We start from the raw sequence: 10,715 nt of genomic DNA on the forward strand, positions 1-10,715 counted from the left end.
ACACAAGACTACTTGAACAACTAACTTTATTATTAGAATCATGTTCTTATTATTATCATGAGGATATATACAGCTAACTCCTTCCCTCAAGTTCCTTCGTATGGAGGAACTAAATAAAAATAAATAAAAAAAAAAACTAAACATAATGATACAACCACTGAAAAAGAAAGGAAAAATCACTCTCTTGAAGGTCCAGGCTGCGCGCCGTCGTCCGGCTCGACACTTTGTACAAGGGGGGTACTCGCAGTAGTTCGAGGTGAACTGTGCGGGACCTAAATGGTTAATTTACGTCTCTTATCGTAAATAGGTTGTGTTCCCTAATGGTAATGATCCGATAGGGGTCCTCGTAACGCGCTGCCGTTTTATTGCGGGCGGTTCTCAATCGACGATATACAATTGTACCCAATGCTAGCGGACCCGTTTTACAGACTGTGCGGCGGTCATTTGCTTTCATAACTCGTATTTGCTTTTCCCGTATCAACCTTACCCGTACTTTCGCCCATGTATCTTGGCGCTGCGCCCTTTTTTTGATAAAGTTTCGCTCTGAGGTCGTTTTTGTTGGTAATTAGATGGTTGTAATTAGATCTCCCCTATCGCGACGCCTTTGCTCGAACACTATCTCTACGGGTGATAACCCAATGGCTGCGTGGATAGTATTGTTATACGCTATAACTGCGCGCGGCATGCCTTCGTATGACTCGAGATTCCGTCCTGACTTGAGCAACTGAAGATGTTCCCCTAGCGTGTTGTGCAATCGTTCAACCGCACTCCTGCCCTTGGTGTGATGGGGAGCGTTGAGTCGCCGGGTAATGCCCAACATTTTGCTCTCATTGCGAATTAGTGCATTATCAAATTCCCTACCGCAATCCGATGTGATTTCGTCCGGTACCCCATAGGTTGCACACCATTGGAGGATCCTCTCCCATACCGCCCCGGGGGTCTTCGCTTCGATAGGGTAGGCCATCGAAATTTTACTGAATGTGTCAACCGTTGTTAGCCATGACTGTTTCTCATTATCGTTAATCTTAATAGAGTAGATGTCCACTTGGACCGATTGTAAGGGTTCGAGTGTGGTGGGTGTGGTTACTTGTTCGGCTACTGGGGGTTGGCGATCGTACTTGGCCTGTTGACATATGACACACGCCGTTCAGCCGTTTAAGAGCGCGCAAGGTTTCCTCTATACTCCTGTGATTCGCTTTGCCAGCGTGGTGGTCGGCGACGAGATTTCGTTGCGCCTCTGGGTCGGCGATCGTTTCTACCTGTTGTAGACATCTGGTTAAAGGATAACCCACGCCTACTCGGTCCTGTCTCCACAATCTTTTTAGTTTCTCCACTATAACTTTATTTCCCACGTCCACGTGCGAACTACGAATGGGTCTTGTGAATTCCGTAAATATACGCTCCAGTTCATTTTCCTCTATTGTAACGGGTGTGCGGATCAATATAGTCGATAGGCCCTCGTAAACACTCGTCCTTGTTTCAGTTCCGGCGGCCTGTATGGATTTTATAACAATTTGAAACCTTTTATCATGGATTATTTCATCGATTTCCGAAAGTTCCGCGGGTCTTTCTGTTAGTGTTGCGTTCCCGTCTGATTCACTTTGAACTAATGGAATTTCCGGGCCGCTCTCCGCCCATTCGCGTAGATACCTCGACCGGTTCTTCCTCGTCCTCGATCGCGTTCACCACTAGGTCTCGCGATAACCAATCGGCCACTACATTGTCGACGCCCTTCTTGTGCACAATGTAGAAATTATATGCCGCGAGCCTTTCCTTCCATCGCGATACTCGTGCTGATGATTCCAAGGTGTAGGAGAGGTTTATGGTCCGTTACGAGTTCGAGCTTTCTGCCGTAAACGTATGGCCGAAAATACTCGAAATATATATATAAATACGAAAATACAGCCCAAACCACGGCTAAAAGTTCGCGTTCAATCGCGCTGTATCATTGTTCAGCCGAATTTAATTTTCGTCCAGCATATGAAATAGGTTTTTCTCCCTCTTCGAAATACTGAGACAGAACGGCCCCAATAGCCAACTCGCTAGCGTCTGTAGTTACCTTGAATGATCTATGGAAATCGGGGAAGGCCAGTAAAGGGCGCGTTGTTAGAATCTTCCTGCATTCCTCGATACAAGCAACCTGTTCAGGACCTAGGCAGAATCGTTTTCCTTTCTTTAAAATTTCGCTAAGTGGATGCGTAATTTCCGCAATCCCTGGGATGAACTTGCGGTAATAGTTAATCATACCCAGGAATCTCCTCACTCCGCGGGCATTCCTCGGTAAAGGTGCGTCTTGGATGGCTTAGACACTGTACCCCTTTTTGCGATACCACATGTCCCAAGAACCGGAAGAATTCTCGAACCCTGTCAAAAACCTGATTCAAGTGTTCGGCATGCTCCAGCTCGTTTTACTGAAAACAATCAGGTCGTCCATGTATACCTGTGGAAATGCCTAGACCCCTCTGTAGTTCATCCATGAGACGTTGGAAAGTTAACGGCGCTCCCTTCAGCCCAAAAGGCATTCGCACGAACTCAAAGTGCCCCCGTTCCCAGGAAAATGCCGTCTTCGGTATATCTGCCTCTGCCATCTTGACCTGATGGTACCCGCTTTAAAGATCTATGGTATTAAAGATAGTCGCCCCCGATAGTCGGTCCAGTATGTCCTCGACTCGCGGCACCGTGGGTACCGCTCATCTTTCGTTGCCTCATTCAACTTCCGATAGTCCACAACGACTCGATATTGTTTCGCGGCCCCACTCCGTTCACCCAGCTTCTTCTCCACTACCCATAATGGACTATTATGGCCTATCGAAGAAGTTCGTCTAATGACGATCCTTATGGCTTGGGGGTACCGCCTGTCTTTACATAGATTGGGGTTTCCGACTTTAAATGAATCCGGTGTTCAGTTTTCCCCATGGTGGGCGAAAATTCCCCCTCTCGGTTATAATCGTTTTTATTGACCAAGTGTATCAACGCATCGTTGCACTCTACCGCTCCAATTTTCATATTCCCGCTCTTCCTTTTCGCTGTTAATTGATACTGTTGCTGACCGATTTTGTCACACCCAATGATAAGCTCGTAGCCTGCCATAATTCCTCGATAACGTGGATAACGACTTCCGTATCTGACCCTGCTAATTCTCGGCGGTTAAAACTAGTCTCCCCTAATGTTTGGCATTTGCCACTGACCGTGGACACCGTACATGCACATTGTCTACGACCCGCCCAGATGCTTAATTTCTCCGCCCCTTTTCGACTAATCAATGAGCTGGTGCCTATCAGAAATCTCACTACGGATTTCTGCAGACTCGCCACGGGCAACCTTGTAACGCGTCTTTCCTGTATGTTGTTATGAACTAATAACTCGCCCCGCTGGTTACCCCACCCATTACCGCGTCCTCAGGGACCACGACCGAACAATACCTCGGCTCCGGATGGTCCTCCCATCCAGGGATTCACTCCTTTTACCTCATGACGTCTCGAAGCCGGGCGGCTGCGCTCAGAACGGACACTCTCCTCACCTGATGAATCGTCGCTTGTGGGGTGCCTGCCGCTCCTCTCCGCTCGTAGCATCTCGTGTATTTACATTGCGCGGCTACATGTCCGGTCCTGTTACATTCGAAGCAGCGCCGATCTGATCGCCTTTCTTCTGGTCCTCTACTTGGTCGTTTTTTGAAACCGCCACTGTTGTGGGTGGCACGTCTGGCGGAGCTTCGTTGTTGTCTTCGAGACGACCTCACCACCATCCACTCAGCTTCGGGTTTCTCGAAGCGTGCTTCTCTTCTTCCGTTCACGAGGTCATGGGCGCACAGGTCTCTAGGTAGCGATCCTGGGCGGTCCATATAATGGTTAAGTTGGACCTTCAGCACTCCTTTCAAGAACTCCATCTTCTGGGATCCCTCTGCCTTGCCACAAGTCTTCATAATTTTCTCCGTCAGCCGATTGTAAAGAATCAGCAGTTTTTCAGCGAACTCACCCTCCGAGTGACCCCGGGCTCGCCGTTCCTTAAACAAATAAAAAACATCCTCCTCCGGAGTCCATCTTCTCCCGCCATATAACTTCTTGAGTCGAACCTTTAATGTTTCCCAGGGTGGTGTTTATCGCCTTGTACCGCATTCAGAACGCCCCTCGAGATAGGACCGACCAGAGAGTAGTCTCACGTCCGATTCCAACATAGTGCCTGTTTCCTGTCTGGTGGTGATTAAGCTCTTGATCTGATCACCGCCTTTCAGGAAACGTTCCAGGTCGCCTACTATCCCGGTGAACGGTTCCAATTGGCTGATCACTTAGTGGATGAACGCAGAACTCTGCGTTCTCATCTTTAGCAGTTCGATTTGCGTGTTCTCAGTCGCCTTGGAAAGCTGAGCCTCGAGTTTCTGGCGCTCCGCTTCAAATTTCTGTCGCTCCTCTGTCGGTTGAGCCTGCTGGTATTCAAGTTATTTTAACTCTTCAGCCGTTTCCACTATCTTAAATTACGTTCCGTAACCCGGTTACTGATTCAAGATGGTTCGTTTAATATCGTTTTAGGACTAGTAATATCCACTGATCGTGTGACGGGTAATTCGGAATCTAAAGGTCCCGAGTTTCGGCACCACTTACGATTAGACTGAAACGGTACGTAAAAATAAAAAGGGATTCGGGCAGAGTAATGACACAACTAACTTTATTAGTAGAATCATCTGGTATAAATAGGAACTGGTTTGTTGTCAAACTTAAAGGTAACTAATCCTAGTAGTACAGAGTTCTTATTATTATCATGAGGATATATACAGCTAACTTATATATACTTTTCGGCCTAAAGTACCACTTTATTCAACTAGCTTTTCATATTTTTCGATTTAATCATAAACGGCTTAAACGATTTTCATTAAATTCGGACTGTCAATGAACAATTCAATCGTGGTTTGTGTCAGGAAGGTTTTATCCTCATTAAAATAGTCTGACAGCACATGAATGACAATTTTTATAAAAAAATCAGCGTCTAAAATACCTTTACTTTTGTTCATTTGAAAAAATAAACAGTTTCCATCTATAAACAATTGTTAAATACAAAATATTAAAGAATTTTATGAATAACTAAAGCAGAAGAAAGGAGAAATAAGGACATCCTATTATAACGGGAAAAGCCAAAACCTCCAGATCTTTTCCGATTGAATCACGGCTTCTTATTTTATTAATCTGTTGTGTTCTTGGCAGAAACAAAATTTATATTGGTTATTTCCATCTCGAAAAACCCTAAAATACGACTTTTTTAGCAACAGATAAATAAGAATGTTTGTTGGTAATTTTTTCCATTCCATTAATTTTCTATTTTTATTTCGAGCACACCAACCAACCAAGCTACACAAAACCTAGTGACGTATGTAGACATGACGCGCGCACCACACCAGATTTCGACCTTAGTCCCTTCCATTTCATCATTACCTCATCTGAAAGATAGTTCTATTTTTTTATGTTACTTATTTTTAAATTGTGAGTTTTTTTATTTTATTTTTGGTACATGTGTTGCTGTTTGTTTTTTTTAATAACATGAATACTGTAAATATAACATATAGCAATGGTCCTGCTTGCAGTATCCTAGCGACTGGTTTTGTCAATATTCACCTTCTCTTATTTCTTCAGTAATATTTTTGAAAGTTCTATGAGTTAGGAGAAAAAAATAATGGTAAGTTAGTATTTAACTGTTTAATTTTATTTAAAGTCTTTTTTCAATTTATATTTTATGAAATATATTTAATTTTATAATTTGTTATATCCATATAAACAAATTCAAACAAGTGCATTTCAAATCAAAAGTGGGCTTCAATTCCTCATTAAAAATATAAAGATTATACGAAATATAAAAGGTTTGTAGATTTTATTAAATAAAATTTACTCAGTTAACGGATGATGACACCAGTGAGTACTACTTTGAATATTTTTGTATCCAGTTCTAGACTCGATTGACATTCCACTTTTATATCGATAGTTTTGAGAATATCAAAATGAAGTTACTGAAATAAAGTTTCTTTTGATAGTGAAGTAAGAAGCTTTTCCAGTTCCTTTAACTCTTGAATTTCCAACGGAAATAGATTAACCGATTCTTATAGAAAATTAAATTCCCAAAGGATTTTTCTGGGGAAGTACATCAACAATCTTCCTAACCATATTTAATTGAATGATTTTAATTCTTATAATCCCTCATATTTGACCAAAAATATTCTGGATAGAGAAATCAGCTCAAGCTCTTCAACTTCACTATTATTTAAATAATAGTGTATGTAATGTAATGAACATGTAAATTTAATTTTTTTTTTTGACAAGTGAAAACCTTGTGCGGTGTGTTCATCTCAAAACATTTACCTGCCACCTCCATTTCAGCTCAAGTAGAGCTACTAAAAGTTGTATAATGCCGCACTGTAGCATATTTTTCTTCACAGTAATTAATAAAATAAAAAATACTCTGTTTTTAATTCATATTAGGTAAAATGTTTAAATACATTTCATAACACCTACGGAATATGATATCATGTATTTATAAATTCTATTAATTTTTGCGGTCATAGTCAATCTCCATTATTAGTTGAAACGACTGTATATGTTAGATATTATTTTTTCTAAAATCTTTGGCTTTCCAACGTTATATAATCTATATAACTAATCTTATCTATGAAAAATATTCCTTCTTTAGTTAATTATCAAAGTCATTCACATTTATCCATTTTTATTACTCCTAACAATGAGAGATGGCTGATTATTTCAAATAACTAAAATAAAATTTTCTTTTCTGGAATTCTCTATTTATTTATTTCTGAAATTTTCTATTTTGGCGAATCGGCATTTAAGTCCTGATTACTTAGATCAGATTTACTAAATGTATTATAAAGTTCAGTTGTAAATAGCAATAAATAAATATTAAAAAAAAAAAGTCCTGATTAAATATTTCAGTGAGGATGAGACTTAGCTGCTATTAAAAACCATTTAATTTTACATTGATATAACAAGTTTCATCTAAATCTTCCAAGGCGTTTTATGAAAATGTAAAATTAAATTTGTAAATTGGTACTTCTACTTGTAGTAGCAATTGAATATACGTTATATTGTGTCACACAATAGACTATACTTTTCAGGGAAATTGAATAAAAACAGTAGAAATATATGTTGAATAATAAAATATTTATCCGATGCAAAAACCGACTACTACATTTATCGGCTGCGCCAGGAGGCGTTCAGAGTAGTTGTCCGACAACTACACCCCTCAACACCAATGGAAGCCATTAAAGAAGAACTGACAGGGGTACAAAGTACGACAGATAGTGAACGTACTGCGAAGGTCCCAGACAAGATGATGCAACCAGACCACCTAGGAGACCCTCAAGAATTGTCAAACCAGGAGTGTCCTTCGCTCAAATGACTGGAAAAACAGAACCGGCAACTCAGGTTGCCACCTGCCACAATCGCAACCTACACCCCATTATACTCAACCCCAACCCCAACATTTTTATGCCTCTGTTCCTCAAACTTCCTCAAACTTCCCAAAAGCCTAATAATCAGATATCCTGTATCCCCCTCCTCCTAACGCTATTCATCTCACATGCCTCCACACTTCATTCCTATCCGAATTTGGATCCCTTTTTACTCCACTTATCTCATTACTAACAAATCTAGTTTCCAACCTTATTCCCCCGCCAAGAAACCCTTAAATAGCACCAATTAAGTCACATAGCGCTGCTGTCATTATCCATCGATCACTTAATCCTTCTACAAGTCCAAACTTTCCTACATACTACAACCGTACTGATCCAAACTTCTCTCTTTCCCATAATACTTGTAGCGGGTTATTCCCCACCCCGAATTCCCACTTCCCAACCACAATTTAATTCCTTCCTTGATTCCCTTGGACACCAGTTCCTTCTAGGTGCCGACTTAAATAAAAAAACCAACAATGGGGAGATAGAACCACAAATACTCGTGGACGATCGCTGCTGTCTGCACTCAACTCCCTTCGCCACAATATTATTTGTCCTGATTCACCTACATACAGGCCAACCGATCCTAACCGTAACCCTGACCTCCTAGACTTCTCCATACACACAGGCTTAGGCCCTCTAAATACTTCCCTCTCACGCCTCGATAACCTATCTTCAAACCATAGTCTACTAATCCTGACCATCTCCATATCCCCAATCCCTATATTACCTCCACCCTCATTCATAAGGGGCCCGGTAAAGTGTAATTTCTTTCGCCAAATCCTGACAGACCAAATCGATCTTAAATTTCCCTAAAAACCTCTGAAAATATAGGTGATGCAGTCATAATGGTGTTAAGCCACTGGATATGACCATCACCGGTCTCGGTGGTAACTCTGTTGTAAAACCAGCAGGATCCCTTGACTGTATCTTCAGATGCCGAATGAATGGGGACGAATTTAGAACGTCAGTCATTGTTGTAAACACCATTTGTCCTCAACTTCGCAGTACTCCGATTGAAAACCATGTAACACGGCGTTTATCCAGGTATAAACTGGCTGATGACAGCTACCATACGCCACAGTCCATTGACCTTTTAATAGGTATAGACTTATATCCTCGGATAATCAGCGGCGCCCCATTCAGTGCTGGTGTCGATGAACTGTTTCTCCAACCAACAGTATTCGGATTGGTCGTCATGGGAAAGGCATGCGGCCTATCCAATACTGCTGCATCCTCATTCTTCAATGAGTCACAAGGGAGCATCGAGAAACAGCTGAGAGCGTTCTGGGAGACAGAAGAACCCGAGCCAGTTGATCGTCAACACCCAGAGGACAAGCTATGTGAAGATCACTTCGTCAAAACGCACTCTCGAACTCCCGAGGGCAGGTATGTGGTAAGACATCCATTCAAGCCCGGCAGTACTCTCCCAAGCAGAAACAGAGAAATCGTGGAACGCAGATTTCTTTACTTGAAGCGGAAATCGCATACAGACTGTGGACTTGCTTCAAGTTACAAGCAGTTCATTAAGGAATATGAGGATTTTGGACACATGTCTAATGCGAGGGTACAATCGGAGTACTTAATTCCTCATCACGCGGTGTGGCAAGAAAAACCTAGCGGGAGAAAAATCCGAGGTGTGTTCGACCCTTCCTGCGGTACATCTACTGAATCTCACAATTTCATTCTGTTAGCGGGCCCAAAACTTCAGCCAGACCTTTGTGAAATTCTAATAAACTTTCGTTTATACGGGATACAGTAACCTATGGCACGAAGTCGAGTGCTTATCAAGCACTAAGGGTTATTCAGCAGTTGGTGAAGGATGAAGGATCAGCGTACCCCCTAGCAGTCGAAGCGATCAGCTGCTCCATGTACGTCGACGACATCGTTAGTGGAGCAAATTCTGTCCAAGAAGCAAAGGAACTGCAACGGCAACTCTGTGAGTTCTTTTCTAAAGGGTGTTTTTCTCTGAGTAAGTGGGCGTCAACAGTTCCAGATATAATTCCAGACGACGCCAGAGTCTTACCTCTTCAAATGCATAACGATGAGATAGAATCCATTAAGATCTTGGGCCTAGTACGGAATCCGCTGTCAGATTCCTTTTCTTATTCTATCTCCCAGTCACCCTCCATGCCAGTGACCAAGCGGCTGGTCCTGTCAGCTATTGCAAGGATGTTTGATCCCTTAGGTTTCTTATCTCCGGTGGTGTTTTTGGCAAAGTGTTTGTTACAAGAAATTTGCGTGCAAACCTGGATTGGGACGTTAGCCTTCCTCCAACCCTCGCTGAGAAGTGGGCTCTGATGATGAAGGAATGGCCGTTGATATCTCAAATCGCTATTCCTAGATACGCAAGTGAGGAGAAAGCATCATCAAATAAGGGTTATGCCGCCTGCGTGTATCTCCGTGTCACCTCACTCGAAGGATGTACTAGCGTCAATCTCATAAAACCGAAGACGAAGGTTGCTTCAATAAAATACATATCAGTAACGCGAATAAAACTCTGCGGAGCCGTGCTTCTATGCTGTTTATTATCATCGATAAATTCTTTATAAAATATTTATAAAAGTTAAATTAAGTTTATAAAAAAGAGTAGTATTAGATAAGTTGCATCCGCTCCGAGACTCACCAGCTAAAGGTTTTTGAAGCAAATAGAGTTACCCAGATCCATGACCTGCTACCACTCAGCAGATGGCTCCACGTTTCTTCCCATGAAAATCCCAGTGATTTGGCTTCTCGTGGATGCCTTCCAAACGCTCTGCTAGAATGTCCCTTATGGTGGCATGGGCCAGAATGGCTCCGTGATGCCATAGAACATTGGAAACCTAGTGAATTGCAACAACACAATGTTCCTACATGTTCACTGACTTCTACCAGCAGTTCATCATCAGAAAACAAATCTGACATTACGTCCGACCATTGGATGGAGAGATTTTCGGACTTGCATCTTCTCATTAGGGTAGCTTTACTTCATCGGATTGCCAAGCATGCCAATGCCAAAGAAACTATAACCGTTGGACCCATCACAGCTGAAGAATTTTCAGCAGCCAAATTGCGCCGCGTGCATCTTATACAAAGAGATATGCTAACGAGGGAGCTTTCACAACTGTCACCTTTTTTAATGAGGTTGGGATCATCAGGGTGGGTGGCCGACTTCATGAAGCACCTATAACGAATCTCGAGAAACATCCGATACTTCTTCCACGCAAGACTCACTTTTCCCGCCTCTTCGTCGACCACATACATCGAAGGAATTTTCATGCGGGGCCAT

The 10,715-nt window shown here is 42.2% G+C and overlaps 1 protein-coding gene across 1 annotated transcript in view; it reads left to right on the forward strand.

The window, feature by feature from the left end:
- Positions 1 to 5,463: 5,463 nt before the first annotated feature.
- The window catches only part of ODA-Dnal1 (Outer dynein arm dynein axonemal light chain 1), a 37,091-nt gene continuing 31,839 nt past the window's right edge, over positions 5,464 to 10,715 (forward strand). Inside the window, exon 1 of the mRNA XM_067053352.1 lies at positions 5,464 to 5,664. Within this exon, the coding sequence (XP_066909453.1) occupies positions 5,662 to 5,664 (3 nt within the window). The 5' untranslated portion in view covers positions 5,464 to 5,661. The remainder of the gene's footprint in view (positions 5,665 to 10,715) is intronic.

Source organism: Halyomorpha halys, unplaced genomic scaffold, assembly GCF_000696795.3.
Source record: "Halyomorpha halys isolate HHAL.00 unplaced genomic scaffold, Hhal_1.1 Scaffold2299.1, whole genome shotgun sequence".
In the NCBI taxonomy this organism is placed as follows: domain Eukaryota; kingdom Metazoa; phylum Arthropoda; class Insecta; order Hemiptera; family Pentatomidae; genus Halyomorpha; species Halyomorpha halys.